Below are 27,268 nucleotides of genomic sequence, written 5' to 3' on the forward strand. Positions count from 1 at the left end.
CAGTTGAGTTAAAGTTGATATTGTGTGTGGGCAAATAAGGAATAGAGGACTTCTCAGTGTTAATCTGCTGTTAGGATACAGATCACAGAGATTTCTTTGGTATCAAGCCCAGCAGGTATGCCTGGGTATCCGTGTGTGTTAGTCAGCTATTGAACTGGTCAGCATCTGTACTACTTGGGCTTGATTGGTCAATCAATCAACAGGATTTATAAAGTAAGGATAATTACTCGATAGGGTATCCAGGTGCTTGCAGGCCCCGGATGCTAATTCGAACAGCCAGGTCTTGAGGGCCATTTGGAATTCTGGAAGTGAGGTGATGGTCCAGAGAGGCGTGTGAAGGCTCTTCCAGGTCTTTGCTGTGATGTGGGAGAAGGACCATCCTCCATTTCTGCTTCAGTAGATGTGGGGAGTATAGGCAAGTGAAAATGAGGATTAGTGTAGTCTTTTCAATGGTTAGTGGAAGTTTAGGCGGTGGTTAATGTAGGTGGGTCCTTTGTTTTGTAGAGCTCTTGTGTACGGGCAGCCAGTGGAGTTTCCTGAGGTGGGGTGTGATGCGGGTTCGTCTGGGAAGGCCAAGGATGAGTATGACTGCGACGTTCTGTTCGGTCTGAAGTTTCTGTAGAAGGTGTACGCCGATCCCTGCGTAGAGGTCATTGCTATGGTCTAGTCAACTGGTGATGAGGGCGTGCGTCACTGTGTGTTTCGTGTGTAGGGGTAGCCACTCGAAGATCTTACATAGCATGCACAGAGTGAGGAACCAGGCAGAGGAGACCGCATTGACCTGTGATTTCATGTTGAGCTTGTTGTCAGTAATGATTCAAAGGTTTCTTGTGTGGTTGACGGGAGGGAGTGAGTGCCGGCCCTAGGTCTGATGGCCACCAGGAGTCGTTCCATGTGTTGCTGCTGTTGCCAAAGGTCAGTGCTTCTGTCTTGACTGTGTTCAGCTGCAGGCAGTTGTTCTTAATCTTGTCGGTGATATTGGTCATGCATCTGTGGAAGATGGTTCTGATGGTGGTTGGGCCGTCGGTGGGTGAGAGGAAGAGTTGGTTGTCATCTGCGTAGGAAATTGTTGAGAGCGTGGGATCCGACGATTCTGGCCAGCGGGGTCATATATGAGTTGAAAAGCGTGGAGCTGAAAGATGAGCCGTGGGGGACACCTCAGGTGATCTCCTTGGTTTCAGAGGTGGGAGGTGGATCCTTTGGGCTCTTCCGGTGGGGAAGGAGGTGATCCATCTGAGTGCGTCCCCTTGGATGCCGATCCAAGCAGGGAAGATTGGCTTGAGGAGCCTAAATCTAACATCTGAGGCAGGCAAACTTCATTCAGGAAAAAATAAAGCTGGGTTGGGAGTAGAAATATAATAATTACATTTACTAGAAAAGTTATGTATGGATAGACCTAAAGCAGCCAGATTTTAAAACATTATTATAATAAACTGCAAAGTGAAAACACGGTTTCCTGATTTTCTTTTTGCTGAGCCTTCTTTATTAGACTGTTATACAAGTATGGTTAATTTTTGCGTTTTTAAAGTCTGCAGTTCTCCTAACATCCCATTGTGCTTTAAAAGACGTACTTCACTGATAGACTATTGTTTAGCATACACTTGAGTGAAGGTACATTTAGCAGCATTGCTCGTTCATATGAGAAACCGAGAGCAGACCTTATTCGACTCTATTTATTTACCACATAAGAGAGTGTTTTGCTCGAAAGCCATATCCTTGCTAATGGGGGGTCGAAATGTAGCTCTACCTGGTGGCTCCTGACTTATAATATGTGTTTTTTTTTTTTTATTAAATATAATCGATGAATACCTAATATTCATGCACCAGGACAGGTTTTGCCCAGGAACATACCTCAAATTGTTGCCAAGATTGTTTTCTTTTTCAGATTAGCCTTACTGTGAAACGATCACCATTCTTTCAAACCCTCAGTCAGTAATTGAGAAATCACTATACACATTTAATGTTGAAGGTACACTAAGAAACTGTTTAAACAAAAGCACGAAACAAAAAGATGTACCTTTTTACTGCATACACAGATAATGCCATTACTGAGCCTGCTATTACCACATGGATAGTACTCAAACGTGTGAAGCTAGCAAATAAACAGCTTTGCTTTGTCTTGCATTAATAGAATAGGCAATACACAGCAACTTTGCTACTGATTTAACTACATCCCTTCTCCATCTAAACAAGTGGAACTGTACTATGTAGCTGATACACAATATTTTGAACTTTTAAGGTTCCCTCTCAAAAGGTGGTTCTTACCAATAACAGTTCTTTTTAGGCTTGTGTCTTATGTCTGTTACGAATTCACATTGTTTTCTCCACCCCCTCCCCGACTTACCCTTATGACATTTAGGCATAAGCTGCTTTACAAAGTTTGTTATTAAGAGAAGTAAACATGTATGTCTACCAGATATGTTGATGCATGGGAAAAATACAAACTGAATGTGGCATCGAGGCTAGAGCGTTCTAGGATTTTGATTTACTTGTCTTATTCTAAACATACATCTGGTCCATTACAATTTTAATTTTGAAAAATACAAGATACTATTCCAAACCCAACCACTAGATGGCGGAATGACGTACAGCATGTGTAAGAATATATGCAAGCTTCTATACTGCAGCTAATGAACGTGTTTCATTCTTGTATAAAAGTAATTCAGGTAGTCTGTCAGACTCATTTGTGTCAAACGCCATCTCCAACCTCTAATGGAACTTGGGTCTTGCTTGCCCGGTCACTACTGTCTGTGACAAGTCAAGGAAGCACAGAAGTCTTAGTTCAAAATCTGCATTCTTAAGAGGAATTTAACCAGGCATCAAGAAGTCCTACTTGGCTCCTACCTTTTTCCAGGAATAAGTAAAGTACCTTTTAGACATCCTCTCGTGGTCGGGAACTCCCTGCTTGTCTTCTCACTCATTTGTCTCATCCGTTGTGAACTGCAAGATAAAATAACCTCTCTTTGTAAGAGGATTCTTACCGTGCCATAATGGCTCAGCAGAATTTGCCTCTTAAACTAGGGAAGGGAGTAAAATGGCAATTTCTTAACCTGGAGAAACTGCTGTATGATTAGGGTGTTTGGGCACATCCCTCTAATCCATAGGCCCAAAGGGCTTGTTTGTGGAGCAAGCTATATGTAACCATGTGAGCCTTACATTTGCGCTTGCATTTATTCTTGCAAACGCAGACTAATTCTCTAGCAAGGATGAATGGATAGAACAACCCAGCGTCTCTTTGACCTCTAGAGAGGAAAGTCAGCTCTCCTCGATTGCTTCCATAATATTTGTTTTGTTGGTTCATCTTTGGCTATTTGGCTACCCCATATACTTAATGTAAAGCTCGTATTGTCCCTATGAGGTCTACATAAGTGATGCACACTGATCTTTCACACCAGCAAAGAAACCTTGACTGATCAAATACTTGCGGGGTTTGAATATTTTTCCATTCAAGGTCTTTGAACCCATGGCTTACTGGACAAAGAGATAGTCGCCGTCTTATTGGCATTTATTTAACGGCAGATTTGGCGATGTACAAGCCCTGTTGATCAAGAATACTATTTGGGGGGAGGTAGGTTATGATTCTTGGCCAATGTTATATGTGATGAAGAACTTAAACTCTATGGGAAATATACCACAGGGGAGTTGTTTTGTTGTCCGACGAGCTACATATTCTATGTGAATTTTTAACAGACTGTTTTCCAATTCCTGATTTAAGGTATAAAACATTTTCCACTTTATGGCTGGATGGAGCATACTGACGTTTTGTCTGTATGAAACTTGTCCATTTTGTTCCGCTAATCAAAGTATTCACTTGCTGTAGGTCCCAACCCTGGCTAAGTAGCATCTTAGTCATTGCATGCTTGTTGGAATATTTCATTCATCCCAGAAAGTTATTCCTTTGCTTCCGCAATTTCATGCTCGTGCTGCAATGGTCAAGACTGTTTGACATAACCTGAAAAACAACCACTAAGGCCAGGCCCGTTGCTTTCTGTAAACATCTTGATTGCTAACCCTAGACTCCAGGCAGAGATTGCTAACCCCGTGGTAAAGAAACTGATTCTCTTATGCAGAGGTATTGTTCTTTTAGTATTTAAGAAGGGGCCCTGTGACGCACAAGCTATGCATATGTTATTGGTACTCTTAAATCCACCAGTTAATCTCATTCTGAATAGGATCATCGCTTGCACCGACCATGCCCATCTCTTCTCAATATTTACTGATTTTTCATGTATACAGCCTGAAAGAAAAGAAACTGACCCAAAAAGCAGGTTTGAATTTTGCAGTACTGCATTTTGACGGCGAGTCTTGTAGGGTGATTTGGTGTTCATAGGTTGTTAGTTACTTGTGTTGCTCTTGAGACTGAGTGCGGCCATGTGGGATAGATGATCAGTGATGGCTCTTGTGTTTCCCCAAACAATGGGATTTGCATGATATTGAGAACAAATGTGATCTGTGTCTCTTGTTCAGTTGATTAGTAGTCTGTGCGATGGGATATAATTTGTCAGTTCGATCTAAAGCAGATCAGGCCTGGCCCTAGGGAAAGATGTGTGTGCAGCGCAAACAACACTGAAGGTGATTCTACATGGTTCCAACAGGTTTTCTTTTGTTTCATATGACCCTTTGGCTGCCATCAGAATTATGGTATATGGCACAGCCGAAGTATCAGGTGTTCGGCAAAACCCTCCCGACTACACTTTCAGTAACAAATATCTGCTTTCCGCATCCAACTGAGGTTTGAATAATCGAAAAGGGAGATTTCGTCTCATAGGACCCAAACCCACCCCTCTTCCCCTTTGTGCACAAATGATATTGCTGAGGACAGTTCTTTTGTGGGCCTCACTCTGTGTACAGCAGAATGTAGCAGTTGAGTTTTGTTTGCATGCAGTCTGTCACCTACTCTTTGAGGTACTTAAGCACTCAGGCCATCCAAATGGGTGAGTTGAGAACCTTTGTATTGAGTTGCAATTCTAACTTTTATTCTAATTGGGTCCTAGATCACAACCTGAAATGTTAATTGATAATCTTCCTGCGTTTCGCTACCTGTCCAGACATATCATATTCCCCTTATCTCAACAGTCCTAAATCATCTCCTTCCGACTTCCCCCAAACTCACTTTGAACACTCTTGAATTTTGCGTACCCCCAATGGGAAGAATTCTGCAAATCAACTATCTGATTTGAAGAATGCTAAACAGCTGGTTAAATCAGCTCCTGGTCTTGGGCCTCTTTCGCCCAAACTGCTCCCCATTCATGTTGGCACTAGCTTCAGATCTGGAAGTGTCCAGGACTCAAGGAGATTTTTTCATTTGATTCTCCTGGGGCAATATGATTTTTTCCAATACCCTATTCTTCAACCTGATTGCTGCTCCTCTTTACACAAATAAGAACAGAGGGAAGGTGGAACCCTTCCCATACACATTGGACTGGGGTGCTAGTGATAGAATGGGTGCAACATTGGTGCCATCCCATTTGAGGGCCTATAAAGACACAAAAGCAACCCAATAAAATACATTATAAAAAAAATAATAATGCTATTAAAACACCCTTTTCAGGACAGCCAGGTGTAAAACCCCAAACAAAGAAACGGTAATCAAACATAAACCGAAAAGTACAGAAGCGTATATCCGTCCAGGATCACCCTTGTAGGAGTAAATGCTTTATTATTGTATTGTAGAATGGCTATAGCTTTTCTTACTGCTGACAAGTAAAGTACTCTGCTTCACATTAGGCATGGCCACTGGAATTATGCGATTCTGCGGTCCGTGTGTGTTCCACATAACTATACATTTGCCACATTTCCCACAAAATCTAACATCAGCTGCATTATTTGCAGATTTCAACAAAACAAGCATTTGTTTCAAGCTTAGAGGGATCAAACGTGCTAAGAAGAAAGCAGCACGTGTTTCTGCACAGTGGAAAGTTTTTCACAAACGTTGGCTAGTTACCTTTCAAATCTGTATTGCTGTATATGAGTTTTAAAACTGTTACTATCTGAAAGAAACACGTTAGTTAGATTCCTCACCTTAGAATATCCCCAGGCGTCAGACTGGATCCGGAAGATTTTTCGTCAGCAATACCCCTTGCGCGTCGCTAGGCGTCGTCTGCGGCTCCGCGTCCGTCGTCGGCGTCGTGCGCCGGAATGACGTCGTCGGAGTACTTAGACGCCGCCCTCGCGCGCTGATGTCAGTTCTTGTTTTTTCCGCGCCAGTAAGCGCAGATCCGGGAGAGCTACCCCTTTAGTCACTTTTTGACTAACTTTTTCGATCCTTTTTGATCTTGTCAATAGACTCCGGTGCCGGTAGGATGCCTGGTTTTAAAGCCTGTGCTGACTGTAGCCGCCTGATGTCGGTTACGGACCATCACCGCCGGTGCCTTTACTGCTTGGGCCTCGACCACGACGCGGAGTCGTGTTCCGACTGCAAGGCCCTGACCTCGAAGGCTAGACGGGAGCGGTCCCGTAAGCTTCTCGAGATTCGCCACTCGGCTCCGCGCGCCGCTCGATCCCGGTCCAGGAGGAGGTCCAAGGATCGGTCGCGGAGCCGCAGCCGACGTCACCATCGGTCGTCGGGATCCAAGTCTTCGGGTAAGTCGAAGCATTCCAAGACGTCCAAGAGGCGACACCGCTCTTCGGACTCCCCTCGCCGGTTGCGCGACTCGGCCGAGGGTCAGGGTGGTTCCACCCCCGCGGCTCCGGCGGAGCCGCAGGCGCCGCGCAAGTCCCCATACCCGCCGGTCCCTGGGACTGACGCAACGCCGGCGGAGGTCAGTGCCTTCCTCTCGGCCATGAGGAGCCTGGCCCCGCCGTCGACGCCCGCTGGCGCGCCTTCGGGTCCCGTGGACCCGACAGGGCTGCCATGCCTGCCGGTCGCCCCGGCGCCGTCGACGGCTCCGGCCTCGACGCCGCAAGCGCCCGAGGGACCCGTTCCCGAGTCCCTGCCGACGCCGGTCGACCTCGTCACGCCTCCTCCGCCGGCGTCGACACCGGTACCACCGCCGACGCCGACTCCGCTCGACGCCGAGCCCCAGTTCAGTCCCACTCCGGACCCGGCGCCGCTACGGCGTCGATGGACGCCGCGTTCGGCTACACTAGAGAAACAGTATGTCTACCGTCCGGCTCCGTACCTTCCTCCTGTATACCAGGAATCGGATGATGGGGACAACTGGGAGGGATCCGAGGATCCTATGGCCGCTCAGGCTCAAATGTCACAGGACTGGGCAGATGAACTGGGGGAGTCCAGTGGCCTGGATACCTCTCCGGACACTGGATTCGTCTCTCCTCCAACTGTGGCTTCGGAGGAGGGCGCTGCTTTCTCTGTGGTGCTGCGCAAGGCGGCCGCAGCCCTTGGGCTCGAGCTGCCTGCCGTGGCTGTGAGGACTAACGTCCTCACTGAGGTGCTTCAGTCTGCAGCAAGCTCCACTGAGCCTCTGCTGCAATTCAATGAGGCCCTCATTGACGTTCTGCAGGGCACCTGGTCCAAGCCCTCCACAGTCCCTCCTGTGGACAGGAACGTCGCCAGGCGCCACCGCCCTGCTCCGGGCGAAGCCAGTTTTCTGTCCCAACACCCTACCCCCGAGAGCCTGGTTATCCAGGCCTCTAACTCCCAATCCTCCTTCCCGACCGCCCCGCCGGACCGGGATTCCAAGAGACTGGAACAGTTCGGCAAGAAGCTGTTCTCCTCCCTTAGTTTGGGCCTGCGGTCTTTGAACACCGCTTGTCTCTTGGACCGTTATTCCCACTCTCTGTGGGATGCGGTGGAGGACGTGCTGCCCCTGTGTCCGGAGGAGGTCCGGACACGACTTACCCAGGCTCTGGCCGATGGGAGGGATGCAGCGCGACATGCTATCCGATGTGGGCTTGACACCACGGACTCGCTGGGTAGGGCCATTTCTACCACAGTGGCGCTTAGACGTCACGCCTGGCTGCGGTCCACGTCATTTTCGGGCGATGTCCAGAGCACTCTCATGGACATGCCCTTTGATGGCACTCGCCTTTTTGGCGAGAAAGCGGACAGTGCGCTGAATCGCTTTAAGGACTCCCGGGCTACGGCCAAGTCCTTGGGCCTCTCGGCCCCGCGGTCGCAAACTTCCGCCTTTCGCCCCTTTCGTGGCCAAGGAAGGGGTGCCTCCTCACGTGCGCCTAGCCACCAGCCGCAGAACCAACCTGCGCGCGGTCGCGGACGTGGTTTCCGCCGAGGCGGTTCTGGAGGACGACGAGGTCAGCCCACATCCACCCCGGCAGCATCCGCCTCAAAGCCTTCCTAGTCCGAGCTTTCAGGCCCATTCCTCGCCAGTGGGAGGCAGAGTTCGCCATCACCTGCTCCACTGGCGGTCCATCACATCGGACAGGTGGGTGCTGCAAATCGTCCGAAGGGGCTACTCCCTCCCCTTCGAGACGACCCCTCCAGCCATGCCACCGCAGCACCACCGTATCTCGGGGGATCATTTGAATCTTCTCCACGAGGAAGTTTCGGCCCTCTTGGCCAAGGGGGCCGTCGAGCGCGTTCCGAGCCCAGAAGTAGGTCGTGGTTGTTATTCCCACTACTTTCTGGTTCCCAAGAAGGGCAAAGGGGGCCTACGCCCTATCTTGGACCTCCGGAACGTCAATGCCTTCCTCCGGAAGGAAAGGTTCAAGATGTTAACCTTGGCTCAGGTTCTAGCTGCCCTAGACCCTGGAGACTGGATGGTAGCGTTGGACTTGCAGGACGCATATTTCCACATCCCCGTCCTGCCGGCCCACCGGCGTTACCTGCGGTTCACGGTGGGCCAAGAGCACTTTCAGTTTACCGTGCTCCCCTTCGGCCTCACCAGTGCCCCTCGGGTGTTCACGAAAGTGATGGCGGTGGTCGCAGCTCATCTGCGCAGATCAGGGGTTCCAGTCTTCCCCTATCTCGACGACTGGTTGTTGAAGGCGGGCTCGCCCCAGACAGTCGTCTCCCACCTCCAGACTACGGCGGATCTCCTGCATTTGCTGGGATTTTCCATCAACGTGCCGAAGTCACACTTGAGTCCCTCTCAGAAGCTCCTCTTCATCGGAGCGGTTCTCGATTCGGCGCAGTTCCGGGTCTATCCGCCAGAACAGCGGGTCCGGGATATACAGGCCCTGATTCCCATCTTTCGGCCTCTATCCTGGGTTTCGGTCAGGCTAATGTTGCGGCTTCTGGGGCTGATGGCCTCCTGCATCCTACTAGTGCATCACGCCAGGCGGTGCATGCGGGCTCTGCAGTGGGACCTGAAGTTTCAGTGAGCCCAGCATCACGGCAACCTGTCCGACCATGTCTTGATCTCGGAGGGCACTGCACAGCAGTTGCAGTGGTGGCTCACGGACCGCGATTGGGTCAAGGGCAAGAGCCTCTCCCTTCCCCAACCGGAGCATGTCGTAGTGACGGATGCGTCCCTCCTGGGATGGGGTGGCCATATGGGAGAGGCGGAGATCAGAGGCCTCTGGTCTCCGGCGGAGTCTCGTCTCCACATCAACCTGTTGGAGTTGAGAGCCATCCGGCTTGCACTGAAAGCCTTCCTTCCCTCTGTCAGGGGAAGTGTCGTGCAGGTGTTCACGGACAACACCACCGCCATGTGGTATTGCAACAAACAGGGCGGGGTGGGGTCGTGGACCCTTTGTCAGGAGGCTCTGCGCCTCTGGACGTGGCTGGAACACCAGGGCGTCACCCTAGTGGTTCAACATCTGGCGGGCTCTCTGAACGCCAGAGCAGACGAACTCAGCCGCCGGTGCATGATGGATCACGAATGGCGTCTGAACTCCGAAGTGGCGCAAGGTCTCTTTCAGCAGTGGGGAGAGCCTTGGTTAGATCTATTCGCCACCGAAGAGAACGCGCAATGTCAGCAGTTCTGCGCGTTGGAATTTCCAAGGCGGCACTCGCTCGGCGACGCTTTTCGTCACGAGTGGAGTTGCGGTCTGTTGTACGCCTTTCCGCCTATACCACTTCTGCCCAGAGTGCTGAAGATCAGGCACGACCGGGCCCAAGTCATCTTGGTGGCTCCGGATTGGGCACGAAGGTACTGGTATCCCGAGCTACTCAGTATGCTGACCGATCCTCCGATACGTCTGCCCCTTCGGGAGGATCTTCTGTCGCAGCAGCAGGGGACGGTCCTCCAGCCGAACCTGTCCAGCCTCCACCTCCATGCGTGGAGATTGAGCGGCGGCAGTTGATGCCATTTGACTTGCCTCCTGAAGTCTGTGATATCATTCTGGCAGCCAGGCGTCCCTCCACAAAGACGGTATACGCCTGCCGGTGGAACAAATTTGTGGCATGGTGCACAGCAAAGGCTGTGGATCCCCTTTCCGCCCCTCTTTCTGAGGTTCTCCTCTTTCTTCTTTCTTTGGCCCGGCAGGGCTCTGCCCTGGGCACTCTGAAAGGTTATCTTGCTGCCATCTCTGCCTTCTTGCGGCTTCCTGATCAGCCTTCTCTTTTCAAGTCCCCTGTAGTTACACGCTTTCTAAAAGGCATTACTCACACGTTCCCTCCTGTCCCTTTTGTAATGCCTCAGTGGGACTTGAATCTTGTCTTGACATTCCTGATGTGCGCTCCCTTTGAGCCTCTTCACAATTGTCCTCTTCGTCTTCTGACTCTTAAGACTGCTTTTCTGGTAGCCATCACCTCGGCTAGACGGGTGAGTGAGCTCCAGGCTTTATCTACGAAGCCTCCTTTTCTGTCTGTTCATCCGGACAAGGTTGTCCTTCGGCCTCGTCCCTCCTTTCTTCCGAAAGTGGTGACTCCATTTCATCTTGGGCAGTCTGTCACCTTGCCCACCTTCTTTCTGCCTCCGCATCCTTCCAAAGAGGAAGAGAGGCTCCACCGTCTGGACCCAAAACGTGCGCTCTCCTTTTATCTGGACCGCACAAAGCAGTTCCGGGTGGACGACCAACTTTTCGTTGGATACGTGGGTGCTAAGAAGGGGAAAGCTGTGCACAAACGGACCTTCTCTCGGTGGGTCGTTTTGTGCATCAAAATTTGTTACTCCTTGGCAAAAAAGGACCCTCCTGTTGGGCTGCGCGGCCATTCTACTCGGGCCACAGCGGCTACTACTGCTTTGGGACGGGGTGTCCCTTTGCAGGACATCTGTCAGGCGGCAACGTGGGCTTCGCTACACAAGTTTGCCAGGCATTATTGCCTTGACAGCCAAGTCCGGAGGGATGGCTTCTTTGGCCGTTCTGTCCTCCAGGACTTTCTGGTGTGATCTTGGTTCGCAGACCCACCACCGGGGATGGTATTGCTTGGGTATCTATTCTAAGGTGAGGAATCTAACTAACGTGTTTCTTTCAGATGAACAAGTTACTTACCTTCGGTAACGATGTATCTGTAAGAAACATTAGTTAGTTAGATTCCTCGCCGACCCACCCATCCTCCCCGTTCTGCGAACTGACATCTAGGGTTAAGGTTATCCTTTTCAGGACCCTAGATTTTATTTTTGGCACCAGTGTCGGTCTTTGCATGGCTCTGCGTTCCTGGCGCGGAAAGCTATGTACAAGAACTGACGTCAGCGCGCGAGGGCGGCGTCTAAGTACTCCGACGTCATTCCGACGCCGACGACGGACGCGGAGCCGCAGACGACGCCTAGCGACGCGCAAGGGGTATTGCTGACGAAAAATCTTCCGGATCCAGTCTGACGCCTGGGGATATTCTAAGGTGAGGAATCTAACTAACTAATGTTTCTTACAGATACATCGTTACCGAAGGTAAGTAACTTGTTCAATGAGGTGGAACTTTTTTCCGGACACTGTTAACATGTCTAAAAAGTACAAAATAATGCAGTAATACGGGTTTAAAATGTGCTACGTTACGCCCCATTATTTCACTAGCTCTATAATTTAGTCAGCCTTGCCTCATAAATCGATCTCCCCTGTCTCGTAATTCCAATGGCCCTGAGACTAGGCTGCAGGAAAAGAACATTGTCTTTCAGATTGTATAGTTTTGAGGGTGTGGTTGTAGTTTGGCCTGCCTGGGAAGTGTAAGGTGTGGTGCGTGAGGATCAGGGAATGTGCTTTTGTGACTGTGCCGAACTAGTACCTGGCATAAGCATAGGCATAAGCATGAGAGGGTGCAGAGAAGGTTGATAACTCTATGCAATTGCACCATAGGTGGCTAGCCTACTATTTTTTATAAGAAGATAAAAAGCCGGCAATTAAGGTGGTTGTCAATTCTTTTGATACTTGAAAGTCTAGAGTTGCAGAGCTGGCATTTGGGAGAAAAGAAAGCAAGAGGAGTAGATGGCTCAATAGGTTACAAGCATTACCTTAAAGCTGATGCGTCTAGCCACTGACTGGGTCAAATGGGATGTCTGTTGAAATACAAGCCTGGATATGTAGCTTATGGAGTTGTCCAGCAGTTGTTGCATATCCTCTGTAGGCTGCAGTGGAGGTAAGGCTAGGCTCAGGCGTGAAAGCACTAAAGCAGCAGTGGCATGTACTCTTTGAAGGAAGTACATGTAAGGGGCACTTCCGATGTAGGAAGTCGATAATGTCGAAATAACCTATCCTTACTTGGTGTACATGTACTGCATGGGAGTAATTGGAGTCCATATTCACCTGCAAGTTCCTCACTTGTACAGAAGGGCTTGATGTTGGAGTTTGTTTTTGTGTCTAAATAATGGAAGAGCGAAAGTTAAAGTTTTTTTTTTTTTTTTTTTTACTCGTGAGTAGTTTGATTTTCAGGGCGTTTAGTGAGCATCCAGTAGTCACTCACTTGGAGGAATTAGCCTATGGCACGAGAGCTTTAGAATGATTTGCATGTCCTCAGTGCAGTTGCAGTAGTTTTTTGTTGTTGGAGAAGATGAGGTCAGAACTACACCCTGGGGGCTGAGGTACATATTGAAGAGGAGCGGTACATGTTGAAGAGAGGAGGTAAAATGTTTCCTTAAGGGACATCGGTCATGGATTGAATGGTGCAGAGAAGGAGAAAGGAAGAGATACAATGAGGGTTCCATTAGTGAGGAAGGAGGCAATCCAGTTCAGGACTGTACCCTGTTCTCTTATGTTTCTAAGTTGCTCTAACAATGTAGAGTGATGTACAGAATCAAAGGCAGTGGAGAAATCTAGTAACAGAAGTCTGCAGCTCCATTTAAGTCCAACGTAACTTTTATGTTGTCCAGTGTGGCTATCAGTGCATCTTCGGTGACTCTAGCAGCATACCATGCAGTTGTCAGTCTGAAAGAAAACTGTTTGTGTTGATAAATGTATGTATTCGGCTGAAGGTGGGTATTTTTCATCAGTTTTCATAAGAACTGGATATTGGCCAGTAAAGATTTGTTGGCTTTTTTTTTTCTTTTTTACAATTAGGTGTGGTACAAGAGGGCATGAGTTCGCTATGAGTAGCAGATTAGTCATAGCATAGATACCTCTAAATGTCCTCATTGAACTTGTATTCTGGAGTCTTGGGTACCTGTTCCAAAACCATTTGGCTGCCATTTCGAAGTGCATTTGGTGACTCTTGACATTTGATATTACGCCAGAAGAGGAGAAGCTTTGTTTACCAAATCCCCCTAGCTCCATGATGTGCACCATATCGCAACCCAAACATCCCTATTTTCAAGTTGATAATGGCTCAGCAGCTCACCGACCGTTCTAGCACTTTAATTTAAATGCACTGCCTTGTGTTGCAGCACGTCCCACTATGCTCTCCGCACTGGGGAAGGCGGCGTAGCAGTACTATGCGGCTACTTGTCTGGACGTAGTCCTTTCCAGCAGCATACAATTTAACAAAAGGCTTTTCATTTGTCCCACCTGCATCTGACAAGACAACATGTCGTGGAATCAGGACATTGCTGCCACCCAAGTTGCTCTAACTTAAAGCTTTCACTGGAATCTTGGTGGATTGCCAGTCAGAAGTCCTATCTCTTTCATTTTCTCCAACTTGGGAGCTGAGGTTAGAGATTGAGGGTATTATGAGCCTCAATAGAGGTCAATGATCCCGGTGGTGCTTCTCTGCGGTTTCAGAACTTGCATTGATAACGTTATCGGGGATACTAGAAGATAACACCCTACATGGGCTGTTTCCAGATCAGCAGGACCTTCATTGTTTGGCTCCTGTGTGGTGTGGAACTAACCTTGAACTCTGCTTCTTTCTGAAAGGATTCATTGTGTAAGGCCATTTCTGTCCAGAGTACTTAAACTTCTCACCTCCTCCATAGAGTTTTAATGCTGTCAAATAGACTGGAGAAGTTGCTCCAATAGGGGTAATTGACAACCTGCTCATTCCAGAGGCTTTTCGGCCTTGTGTGTCCTGCATTGGAGGGAGCTACCATTTTATATTGCATACAGTCATGAACTGGTGAAGCTAAAGAATCAGTAACTAGTCCTTTCCTTGAGATGGTGCATCCATGATCCCAGTTGGTTGGTGGGCAGCTTCTTCCACCTTCCAAGATGATGGGATCTGGGTGAGGCTGTCTTCTTTAGAGTCCAGATTTGTGGCACTCTGGGATCTTCCCATAACGATTTTATGGAGCAGATATCGATAACTGTTAAACCTGAAACCATTTACTTGGCCCTCTAAGGCTTCTTACCTGTGGTTAAATTCAAAGTGGACTTGATTCGCACGGAAAGACCTGCTACTTTGTATCGATTTTGCTGGCTGGCTCCTCTCAATGAGATTGAGGGCGTTAATCATTTGTTAGGGGTCCTAATGTTGAAGTCCTACTTTCCTGCAGTGTCCAACCCAAGGGTGGACAGACTCATCTCAAACACACTCACACACATACACACACACATACTCTGTTTCTCTTCTTTTCCTCTCTGCCTCCCTGTCCCATAAGTCCGTGAATGTATCTGTGAGGCTAATGGTCATTGAAGTTAAGACCTGTCGTGTCCTACTTGAACATAAATCCTGGAACTTTCCTGGCTGAGTGGATAGAGGCCCCTGGCTCCAATGTGAACGGTCTCAGGATGATGGACTGGTCAGGGAAGTTCAACTGTTCCTTCCTTTGTAGTCCTCTAATTGTGAGGGTACTGCAATCCAGGTTAGCGTGCCGTACTTGTATCTTCACACTGACCCCACTTCATCTGCTTGATCTTGAGCTGTAGCACCTACATCAAAAAAAGACACGACTTGGCAGAGTGTCACTACTTATTCTATTTGTGTCTTATTCCCAATACTCTCTCGTCAACCCTTATGCCATCAGTTATGTTATGTTATGTTATGGAGTTTTATATAGCGCGTGAATCACCCGGGGGCATCTCAGCGCTTGCTTTGTTCAGTTCTGAGGATGGGAAAGCCGGAGTGGTGGAAGTTTATTATTATCTTTATGGAGCAAGGAATAGCAAGGTTTTCAATTTTTTCTTGAAAGTAGTAAAGGATGAGCATTTCCGAATGTCCATTGGCAGCAGATTCCAGTATCGTGGCGCCAGACAAGAAAACGACTTAGCCACTGTGCGGGCCCGCCGGATTCTAGGTGTTTTCAACAATTCCAAGGCATTGGAGCGTAGATTTAAAATCGGGTTTTTGTTGATTAATTTATTGGCCAAGTATTTAGGGCCCAAGCCGTTTAGGGCTTTAAACGTGAGGCAACAGGTCTTGAATTGGGCCCGCTTCCTAATAGGAAGCCAGTGCAGTTCAGTCAAAATGGGGGCTGAAGATGAGCCGGCCGGACGGTGCAGTATCATTCGAGCAGCCGTGTTCTGAATGACTTGTAGTTTTCTTAACAGGGAAACGCCGAGTTCGGCCAGCAATGCGTTGCCATAATCGAGGCGACATATCACCATAGCCTGTTCTAATGTTTTCCAATGTTTAGTGGGAAGATACAGAAGAATCTTTCTCAGCAGCCGTAGGCTGTAGTAACAAGAGCTGGAGATTGAAGCAATATGGTCTTTCATAGAGAGGGTTTTGTCCAGTATGAACCCCAAATTCTTCACGCTATCCTTCGGGGTCGGGGCCGGGCCCAGGTCTATCGGCCACCAATCCGGAGACCAGGAGAGAGAGGCTTTTCCTACTAGTAGTATCTCCGTTTTGCTTGGATTCAGCTGAAGGAGGTTCTCTGTCATCCATTTGGAAATGGCAGACATTCCTGCTGCAAAACGTAAGTTTTCAGCCGGGGAGTTAGGTTTGATTTTAAAAATGAGTTGCGTATCGTCCGCATATGAAATAATCTCAAATCCACTTGCTTACGCGATTTTGGCTAGTGGGGACATGTAGAGATTAAACAACGTAGGACTTAAGCAAGATCCCTGAGGTACCCCTTTATCAAGCCCATTTTTACTAGATCTGAATGGCCCTAGCATGGTAGTTTGGTTTCTTTCTGTCAGGAAGTTTTGAAGCCATTTTAAAGCTTGTTCTTGAATGCCACAGTGTCTCAATCTTTCTGTCAGCTTGGAATGAGACACCGTGTCAAATGCTGTGGCGAGATCTAGGAGCACCAGGATTGCTGATCCTCCTGCGTCCATTTCTAGCCTCAAAGAATCTGTAACCGCTAGGATTGCGGTTTCAGTGCTGAAGCCTGGTCTAAAACCGGATTGCGATGGGTCCAGATGTTCGTTCACTTCCAGATAGTGGCTCAGCTGTTTGTTTATGGCTGCCTCTAAGGATTTTGCCAACAGCGGGAGTAAAGAGACAGGCCGGTAATTTGCGAACGTAAGAGGGTCTGCTGTAGGTTTTTTCAGTAGCGGGCGGACGAAGGCTTCCTTCCAACTTGGAGGTATAATGCCTAATTTTATGGAGCTGTTGAAAATAGCTCTGACATCCGATGCGCAACAAGGTGCAATGAGGGCCATAACCCTGGGAGGGCAGAGGTCATCGGGAGAGCCGGACTTTGCCGATGCGAGAAGGGAGTGTACTTCTGGATCTGTTAGAGGTGTAAATTGTCTAAGTTTACTCGACGGCTGCACTTCAGATTCAGTGTGTCCTATAGGAGGAGGGTTAATGTGAGATTGATTGGGGGCCAGGTTGGTATAGATCAAGTCAATTTTTTCCTCAAAATATGTTGCTAATGAGTCACATAAGGATTGGGACTCTAATTGAGGCACTTTACACGCCTGGGGGTTAACAAAGTCTTTTACAATTGTAAACAAGGTTTTTGCAGAATTGGACGCCAAATCAATTTGTTTTTAGAATGAATGCTTTTCAGTCACAACATACCCGATAAACTTTTTGTCAGGAAACATTGAGAATTCTAACCCAAGAGTGCAATGAGCTGCGTGATTTGCTGTAGCTTGCATGCGCATTCTTGATGACGAAGAGCATGCGGCTTTGGTGCAAGCATCGAGAACCAGCTTCTAGTTCTGCCTCAAGGTGGTATGGAACCCCTAGGCTGGGAATAGAAGTGTATCTATGGCCTGAAAGCAGTCCCTTATAAAGGTGACTGTATCCCTTTTTGGGATTATTTTTCTCCAGATTTACATATGTGACATCTAGGCCTATTATTAATTTTTCATTGTGAATTAATTTAATGTTCTTTTTGTCAGTCCATTCTCATGCAGTTGTGCGCTATCTTGTGTTTTTGATATTTTCTGTTACCAAAATTCTTTGTGGTCTCTTGTTTTAAATGATCAGATTCGACAGTCCACTGCTTTTTTCAGTTCCTTTTGTATTTAGTTTAGTTTATACGTGAAGTTTCTGTGCTTTGAAGGTGTTGTGTGTTCTGACATTGAGCGGCAGAGTGTATAATTTGTTTGCAGGGCTTGTCTGTGAGGTGGTCGGACTGATTGGCGAGCCAGGACAAGCATGTGTGCCGTGAGAGAAGGTTGTAGTTGACTGAGGTTGCCCAGAGAGCAAATGTTCCCTGCTGAGAATTATCATACATGCACTCGTTGGTTTCAACCTTTCCGATACGAGTGAGTGGGGACTTGTAGGAATGTTCTTTGAGCAAATAATTGTGTTTTGGAAGGTTTCTAAAATTACTGGCCTTCTGAATTTGTCTTTTTCTCTCCACAGAGAAATGAAGCATGGTGCGCAGGACACAATAGAACAAGGTGAGTTCATCAGTAACACACGGGGTGTGCCTAGTGGTATTTTTTGTACCTTACATATTGCAGGCGTGTGAAATGTAGAGGCATTGTGCGATGACAAATGCTTTTTGAATGATTAAAAGCACATTAGATATATTTTTGTTGTAGCAAGGAAAGCTCCCCCATGTGAATTTATGTCAAAAGACTGTCAGTTATACTGGAAGACAATGTCTTGTATGCTGATAAATGATGTGACTTGCAAGATTGTGCTACAAGACAAAAGTAACCCAAACCTTATGCTATAGTTCTGCTATCACTGTCTGGCTTTCTGATTTCTGCACCCAGTTCCTTCCCAGGGTCTTCACCCCACTGCATCCGTGTACAGCACCACCTGTGGACAAATTGAATCCACCCCTCTTGACTCCATCTCCAACCCCGCTCTTTAACAAACCAATTCAGGATGCCTCTGTCCCTCATCTAGCCTGCTGCACTGCTTAAGTCCTGATACACCCCAGTCAACATATTTTTAAGCAGAACTGCTAAATATCTTCTAGTTTCTGAAAGTGTTTAACTGTACATCCAGTGGCGGCTGGTAGGGAAAGGGGGTGGTGTCTCGGGTGGTTGAAAATATACATTTTTTAAATTATATTTTCCGACTGCCTCGTTTCTTCGCCGTTTCTCTGCTGTTCCTGACTCCAGTCTGGAAGAAGCTGCAGTAGGCACCTGAGCCAAGCACAACGTTGCAATGCATCATTGTGATTGGTCTGAGGACCGTGGATCGGTGCTCAGATCGGGACAGGGAGCCTGTGCTTAATCTCCACCAGGCTGTCCATTACAACCTGGTGGGGAATATGCAAAGTGCGCATTACTGCTTCGCCGACCAAAACGGCCGGTCAAGCAGTCATGCTCACTTAGTGTGCACAATCCACTCCTCCTTCCACCCTGATCCACCAGCCCCGCCCAAACCCAGCCCGAGGCAACCAAAAAGCAAATAAACACCTACTTTTGGGGGAGAAGTGGAGGTGGTAAAAGTAGACACTTTATGGCAGTGGGGGGCAACAGACCTAACCCCTTCTTAAGAAGGGCAGCAGACAAAGACCCTGCGTTTTGGGTGGGGGGGGGGGGGGGGAGGTGCAAACCCCCTGCTTGGGGGCGGGGTAACACATACCTGATAAGGGTACGTAGAGCCGGATCAGAAGGCAGATAAAGACAACCTGCTTGTGAAGAAGCAAATATAGTCCTGCTCGTGAAGTAGCAGTCATAAAACGTTAATTGACAGCAGCAAAGGTAGATTTTTAAAGGAAGCAGCAAAAAACCCTGATTTGGAGACTGCAAATGAAGACTGCATGTAGGCAAAAGATGATGGTTCAAACACCATTGAGAATTAGTGCTGTGGACACCTTTTCCCCTGTGAATGGGACCAGCCTTGTACACTCAAGCTATTGGAAAGTATCACTTCATTGTAATAAACAATGTTTGTAGCAGATCTGGTCCAGAATTGATTTTTAACCTGTAGAACAAAGATGTTGTTATTCCACTGCTGCCTCACCTATTCATTAAATGGCATTGCGTGTGATAGTTCGAGAAAGAAGCCATTATTTTAAAAGCCAGTTGACTCCATGCTCTTTGTGTGATGTAATTTCCTTAACTGACTTTACCAGAAAGAGAGTCACGTTACTGCAGTAAAGAAATGCACTCCATTTACCATGTTAACATTTGGATTGCTTCCTGTGGAGATTTTACTGATTTCTACTTTCTCTTCAAATTTCAGGCACCCCTCTTGGATTTACAGAACCCCAGCTCAGCAACTGCTCCACTAAGCTTCACGTAGACAAGGTCATCAGACGCCGTGTGAAGCCTCGGAGCCTTATGCAAACAGATAATGCAGTATGCAGTCAATTAGAGTACAAGGAACCTAGGTGCTTTCATGTGGGATCCGAAAACCCTCCTTTATGTCCAGAGAAGGCCTTGACTTGCAGTGCTGGGAACTTTCCAGAAGGTCCGTGTCCTCTCAGCCAGGGAAATTCTGCAGATTCTTTGCTGCATGCAGATCCTGCTGATGCCTGTCCTATGTCACATGTCCAAAGTACGGGCAAGGAGGAAAAAATACCTTTGAAGAGCCACCACTGCGTAAGTGAGCCCTCAATCTTGGGAGCACTGCCAGATAATGGAGCCAAGTGTGGCAGGATGCCCCCAGCGTTTTGCAAGACTAAGCTGGCTCCTGGGAAATGTAATGTGGCTAACCTTGTTCAGCTACTGAAGAGCAATTGTGGCAGTGACCGGATCGACCTCTACCCGGTGGTTCAGCTGATAGACATTATGAAGGACTTGAACCGGCTCTCTGATCACTTGAAGAACAGCGGTGTCCGGTTGGATTGCAACTACCTGCCTCTGAAACACAATGCATCATTGGGCAAGAAAGAGGAGGGTACTATGGAAAACCACACAGATCAAGGGTTGCAGTACAGCTTCTACTCATCGCTAACACTCGCCAACAGAATCCGAAGGCCCGAGGAGAAAATTAGTGCACACAATAGCACCAAATCTGAGACTTTTGATCCAGTGCTTGAAGCACCATATGCTGCTGAAAATGAGGATCAGGAAAGCTCTGAGAAGGGGGACTGGCAAGATCCTAATACAGAATTGTGTGAGGAAAAGTATAAAGGAAACTTAGACCTTGATCCTATGGACTCCCTGGAATCTGCAGGGTCATATGTGCTGAGAGAGTTGGCAGCCTTGGCATGGCTAGAGCCTCAAACGCTAGATAATGAGCACCAGTCTCTAAATCAGCAGATGTTGGATTCCCAGTCCCCGAATTCACAGTCATCAAGTCCCCGGTCACTAAGCCCTGACCTAGTGCAATCTCAGAATCAGGGCCCTGATACCTCATTTGCAGAAGTGCAGTGTGATGGCCATGAGATGCTAAATCTAGCATCGGAAGATACCCATAGGTTACAGCCCTTGGTACTAGATTCTCAAGTGGTAGAAAAGCAGCTCCCAGATTTCCAGATGCTGGATTCCGAGCAGCTAGCAACCCATTCAGCAGAATTGCAACATCTAGCACAGGACTCAACAGAATCCCCAGTTGCGCAGCTTTCCCAATCACTGCAGCCCCAGACATTGCCCATGTCAGTGGCATCAGATGCCAATCTTCAAGAGCCACAGTTCCCCAGTTTCTCACTTCAAGAGCCCCCATCACAAAAATTCCAGACTTCATTTTCCACTTCTGTAAGCTCTAAGGTTGTACAGCCCCGTTTACCAGAATCCCAGTTTCCTGTGTTACAGGAGCTAAACAGAATGAGCGCAACACCATCAGATTCACAAATGCCAGACTCTGCTTTACCAGATTATCAGAGGCAGAGCTCACCATTTCTGGATACCCAAAAGTCAGACTTGGTGTACTCCGATTCCCAGAGGCTAAATTCACAGTCACCAGATTATCAGAAGCCAGGCTCCCCATTATTAGACACCTCAAACATACGCACACTTAAGCCTGATGTCCAAATGGTAGGCTCTCAACCGTCAGGCTCCCAAAGGCCAGATTCTCCATCTCCAGATTCCCATGGTTCACGCTCACCTTCACAAAACTGTCAGTTGCTAGACTTGCCATCGCCAAGCTCCCAAAGGCTAGTCTCTCGGTCTCTATATTCTCAAGGGCTAGGCTGTCCTTCACCAGAATTCCAGGAGCTAAGCTCACCCCTGCCTCATTCTCATGGAGTTAGCTCACCGTCTCCAGATTCCTTGGGAGGTGGATCACCATCACCAGTTTCCCAGAGGCTAGGCTCACCATCTCCAGGTTCCCAGAATCAAGACTTACCATCACCAGGTTCCCAAAATCTAGGCTTACCATCACCAGGTTCCCAGAGGCAAGGCTTGCCATTGCCAGGTTTTCAGAAGCTAGGCTTGCCATCACCAGGTTCCCAGAGAATAGGCTCGCCAGCACCAAGTTTGGAGAGGCTAGACTCTCCATCGCCAGTTTCCCAGAGACTAGGCTCACCATCACCATGTTCCCAGAGACTAGACCCGCCATCACCCTGTTCCCAGATGGCAGGATCGCCAGATACTCAAATGGCAGGATCGCCAGATACCCAGATTGCTGAATCGCCAGAGACCCAGATGGCAGAGTCACCAGATTCCCATATGATGGGGTCTCCAGATTCCCATATGGTAGGGTCTCCAGATCCCCAAATGGCAGAGTCACTGGAACCTCAGTTACATTCACCAGATCTCCAGATGCCTGCATCCCCCTCCCCAGAATCTCCAATTGTGGAATCCTCTCCAGATTCCAATATGTTGGGATCCCCATCTCCAGATTCCCCAATGTTGGGATCCCCCTCACCAGATTCCCAAATGTTAGGGTCTCCATCACCAGAATCCCAGATGCTAGAGCCCCCATCACCAGATCCCCAGATGCTGGGGTCCCCATCACAAGATTCTCAGATGCTGGGTTCCCCATCAATGGATCCCCAGATGCTAGGTTCCCCATCAATGGATCCACAGATGCTGGGATCCCCATCAATGGATCCACAGATGTTGGAATCTCTCTCACCAGATCCTCAAATGATGTCGGCTTCTTTGGATCACCAGATGCTAGGGTCTCCTTATCCACAGATGTTAGGACCCCCCTCCATGGACCCCCAAATGTTAGAGCCCCCTTCAACAGACCCTCAAATGCTTGAACTAGATTCACAGATGCTTGGTCCTCCATCACCAGATCCACGATTACTTGAACTGGATTCCCAAATGATTAATCCTCAGTCCCCAGATCTGCATATGCTCAATTTGGATCCACAGATATTAGCCTCACAGTCACTAGAGCCCCATGTAGCAGACGCTCAATTAAATTCCAGCAGGTTTTCTATTGGGGGTATTCTATCGTCCGATATTTTCCCTGTTCGGATAAAGCCCAGATTAGGACGGCCTCCCAAGAACAGTCAAAAGTATGTTGCACGGAAGACTGATAAACCAAAGATTTGCCGTCGGAGAAAGCCAGGGAGGGCAAAAAGAATGGGGGTAGGGTTGGAGAATGTGGATCTTAATGCTTTAGAACAGGCAGAGGTACTAACATCCCAAGGCAGGATGCCATCCTTTATGGAAATGCAAGCATCTCAGTGTGTTATTGAGATTCCAAAGGAGGAGGCTGAAGATCCGCCAAAGAAGTCCAAGTGCCGGGGTGTCAGAAAAATGGTGGTGCGAATGGCTAAGATTCCGGTTTCCTTGGGTAGAAGAAATAAAACGACCTACAAAGTCTCATCCCTGAGCAGCAATCTAAACGTGGATGGTAAAGATATAAATGCCCAATCCAACGTTGAACCAACACCACTCCTGAAGATGAAGAATAATGGGCGCAATGTAGTGGTAGTGTTTCCTCCTGGAGAATTGCCCATTATTTTGAAACGCAGACGAGGCCGCCCTCCCAAAAACCTGGTTGTTGCTCCAGGCAAGCCCAAGGAGGTGACACCAACCCCTCCACCACCACCACCAGAATTAAAGAAGCGGAGGAAGCGGAAGCAGAAACTCGCCTCTCCTCAGCCCTCCTATGCAGCAGACACCAATGACAGCAAAGCTGAGTACTCTGATGCCTTGGCTAAGTTGGCATTTCTAAATCGACAAAGCCAGTGTGCAAGCAAGAGCTCACCACCCCGGTGCTGGACACCCACCATACCTGAGTCTGTGCACCAAGCCCCTGATACCCATAGCATCTCGCAGTTCTTGCACAAAGTACAAGGGTTCCGTCGAAGAGGTGGAAGAGTAGCAGGATTCGGAGGACGTGGTGGGGGGCACCCTTTAGAGCCCAGGAGGTGTTCTTTTAGCGACTTTTTTGAAGGAATTGGAAAGAAGAAGACAAAGGTTCAGACTGACCCTTTGCATCAACGAAAGCGCAAGAGAGCAGAACCAGACCCAGTGGGAAAGCCCAAACGCAAGAGACGGTCTCGCAAGAACGGTGTTCTTTTTCCAGAGGAGGATGCTGAACAGAACTTTGAGGATGGTCTTCTAGAATGGGCTGGGGACATTGCAGGTCAGTGGCATTCTCATCAAACGAACCCCCAGAACCAGACACTTAGAAACTGCAGCTACCAAGGCAATGAATCTAGAGCCTTTTCTTCTTCATTGCTTGACTGTGGCTCTCCCAACAGGACTGGTTATTATGCAGGAGGAAGCCATTCATCCCAAACTGAAAGTAGCCAAGACAGGCACAGTCTCTTCACTGGCTATTTCCGGTCTTTGCTAGATTCCGATGACTCTTCCGATCTGGTAGATGCAGCTCTTTCATCACAGCGGGCAGAGGCTCGAAAATCAAGCACATACACTGCCCCAAGTGCCACCCCGAGCCCAAGGAGCTTGCCATCGTTCCCAAGTAGAGGTGCAAAGGCCAGTCCTGCCAGCACTGAAGCCCCCTTTCAGGTGGCTTTGCAGAGTAGACAGCCTTTTAGTCACAGCAGGACAGTAAGCTATGGGGGCAACCTGTCGCAAATCACATCTGAGTGCCGTAATTCAGACGTTTTTCAGAAACTAGTACCTCCATCTTCAGTTTCAAGATCACCAACAACCCACCATACTCCAAACAGTTTTGCACAATACAGTGGGTATGGAACAGGGCAAACCCTGTCTGCGGCAAGTATATTTCAGCAGAATAAACAGTATGTCACTCAAGATTGTTCCACTAACAAGGATTGTAGTTTTCCTTTCAGCGGTGGCAACAGTTTGCCCTCTTCGCCAGGCAGTGCTCACAGTGGTGTCTATGGACAGCAGACAACAGTTCCCCCTTTGACCATAAGCAAGGCCAACTACTTCAACAACTCCGATCCAGCACAGTTCTCAAACACAGCACACGCACCACTGAGATGTGACAGCCGCTCCAGTGCAGTCTCACCTGCAGGCTACATGGCCCAAAAGAACACCACCGCAGCTTTTCCACCTGCTACTGAAAACTGCCGTCAGCTCCCCAACTCAAACCACTGGAATTTGAGGCAAAACTATAGCAACATGGAGTGGAACGCGGATGGTTTTGGCCAGCTATATAACCCAGCATTTGATTGCCACATCACAGAGCCGAATGTCATCCTGGATATCTCCAACTACACCCCTCAAAAAGCCAAGCAGACTACCGCCTCTGAGAACTTCTCAGAGTCCTCTTCGGATAGCACCCAGTTCAATCAGCCTGGAGGAGGCTATCGGAGGGCCAACAGTGAGGCTTCATCCAGTGAGGGCCAGTCAAGCCTTTCCAGCTTGGAGAAGCTTATGATGGACTGGAATGAAGCTTCCTCTGGCCCTGGATACAATTGGAATCAGAGTGTGCTTTTCCAGAACAGTTCAAAACCAGGAAGAGGAAGGAGAAAGAAAGTTGATATGTTTGACCCTGCCCATTTGAATTTTCCCCCAAACGTATCCCCAGCTGCTGGTTTCCCTTCCAAACGCAACATGGGCCCAAGACAGCCTCGCGGAGCCAGGGGAGCATGCTCTGCTAACAAGAAGGAAAGAGGTGCAAAATCTAAATTTGTGCCCAAGCCACAACCAATTCATCCTTTGTTTCACGAAAGCACAGAACTTGGGTTAGACTATTACAGTGGGGACAGCAGTATGTCCCCTTTGCCCTCCCAGTCCCGAGCTTTTGGGGTGAGTGAAAGAGACCCTTGTGACTTTGTGGGACCTTACTCCATGAACCCTTCGACTCCTTCCGATGGAACATTTGGGCAAGGTTTCCACTGCGACTCTCCCAGTATTGGACATGCAGAATTGGAAAGTAAACATTTCCAATCCCTGCCTCATCATCAGCTTGCTGTATCTAGCCAGCAGGCACAGGCCGCTTTTGACCAAGCACTGCAGAAAGCCTTCTCACCTAACTGTTCACCCACTATGGCCTTCAAAGATGATTTACGGCCTAATGATGTACGGAAGCTGCCTGCATGTGACCCTCTCAAGCATGGCATGCAAGGACCCCCTATGTCTCATTTAACTGCCTGTCGGGACTTGTCCATGCCCCAACCCCGCTATGACTCTTCAAGCTGTAAAAATGCAAACTTCTGGTATTCCCAGAACTCCACTGCAAGGAGTCCACCTTATGATGCTAAAGCCGGGGCAGGAATGCTAATAGACTTCATGAGAAATGACATTTCCTCCTGTCTCAATCCCCACATGCCCAGTCCCACCGCCCCAAAGTCAGACAAGGAGTCCCTTGAACTTGCAAGGGTTCACCACAGAGGAGGTTACCCTTGCCCCTTGATGAATGACTTGAACATGTCCCCGGTATCCAGAGACTCAATGCTACAGCTACAGGAGAATTACCGGTACCCCAGCTTCCCCCCTCCAGGGCATCCAGTCCTGTCAGCACCAAACCTGAAGAACAGTTTTTTAGGTCCAGTGCTAGACCCGCACCCTGAGGACACTTTCACCGTGACATCGTTGTAGTGTCATTTGAAGTGCCAACAAGACAGAAACGTTTTGTTACAGGGTAAGTTAAAACTGCACCTGAAATATGTTCAGAAAATCTTTCTTTGCAGTGTTTGTCTCGTTCAAACATAGGTTGTGGTTTTGCATTACAGGTTCATGGTCATCGGCAAGCATCAACAGTGCAGGCAATCAACAGATTTAAAACAGGATAAGGATGGCTTTAGTCGAGACTGAGGAAGTGTGGGTCAGGGGTGATAAGCACAGCAAGGGGAGGAGAATCTAGATTTCTGATTGTTCTACTTGATGCAGGAGTGGCCAGTGAAGATGTTTTTCGGTTATCTGCCTTGTTGATGTCAATTTTGCATTGTGGGTGATTCAGATGCTCAAGGGAACAGGGAGCCAGTGATGTTTTTTAGACTGAATTGGAACAACTTGTGTAGACTGCTGGTCAAGCTAACAGCTGTGTCAAAGAATGCTTTTAGTGTGGTGACAGTGGATTGTTCTTTTTACTAGTTATTTAATGGTGAGGCACCTTTCATGAAGGAAACTCTGGGACTTGACAGTGGTGCAGTGAGTGAGTGAAAAGCCTATTTGCTGAATTGATTAAGTAATTAATTGATGTTACAGTTAACCTGGTATAACACCCTTCACTCATTGATTTGATTTATTAAACTTAAAGCACACTATGGACATTCTTTCAAATGCTGCGTGGAAGTGCTTCAGACCAAAGATATCTAGTATCCATTAAACCATGGGATTCAGTTGAATGCCTTTGTCTTCTTCGTCTAGTAGGAACTCAGAGGGCTCCATCTAAAGGCGTAATATCACAGTTAACGCGGAGAGCTTGGATTTGGAAGATTACTTATGAATGTATTGTCTTTTGGCCAGAAAATAGCTTGAAATAAGACTGTAATGGGCAGATGTCCGTTTCAGACCTCCTACAACCTATTCCTATGGCCCTTGTCAAGGTACGACTCAAGGTGAAGTA

General features: G+C 48.1%; 1 protein-coding gene across 1 annotated transcript in view; it reads left to right on the forward strand.

Moving 5' to 3' along the window:
- The window catches only part of AHDC1 (AT-hook DNA binding motif containing 1), a 360,405-nt gene that overhangs the window by 262,791 nt on the left and 70,346 nt on the right, over positions 1 to 27,268 (forward strand). Inside the window, exons 3-4 of the mRNA XM_085645688.1 lie at positions 17,876 to 17,913; positions 19,661 to 26,341. Coding sequence (XP_085501814.1) covers positions 17,876 to 17,913; positions 19,661 to 26,298 — 6,676 coding nt within the window. The 3' untranslated portion in view covers positions 26,299 to 26,341. The remainder of the gene's footprint in view (positions 1 to 17,875; positions 17,914 to 19,660; positions 26,342 to 27,268) is intronic.

This window comes from Triturus cristatus, chromosome 3_1 (assembly GCF_964204655.1).
Source record: "Triturus cristatus chromosome 3_1, aTriCri1.1, whole genome shotgun sequence".
NCBI lineage: Eukaryota > Metazoa > Chordata > Amphibia > Caudata > Salamandridae > Triturus > Triturus cristatus.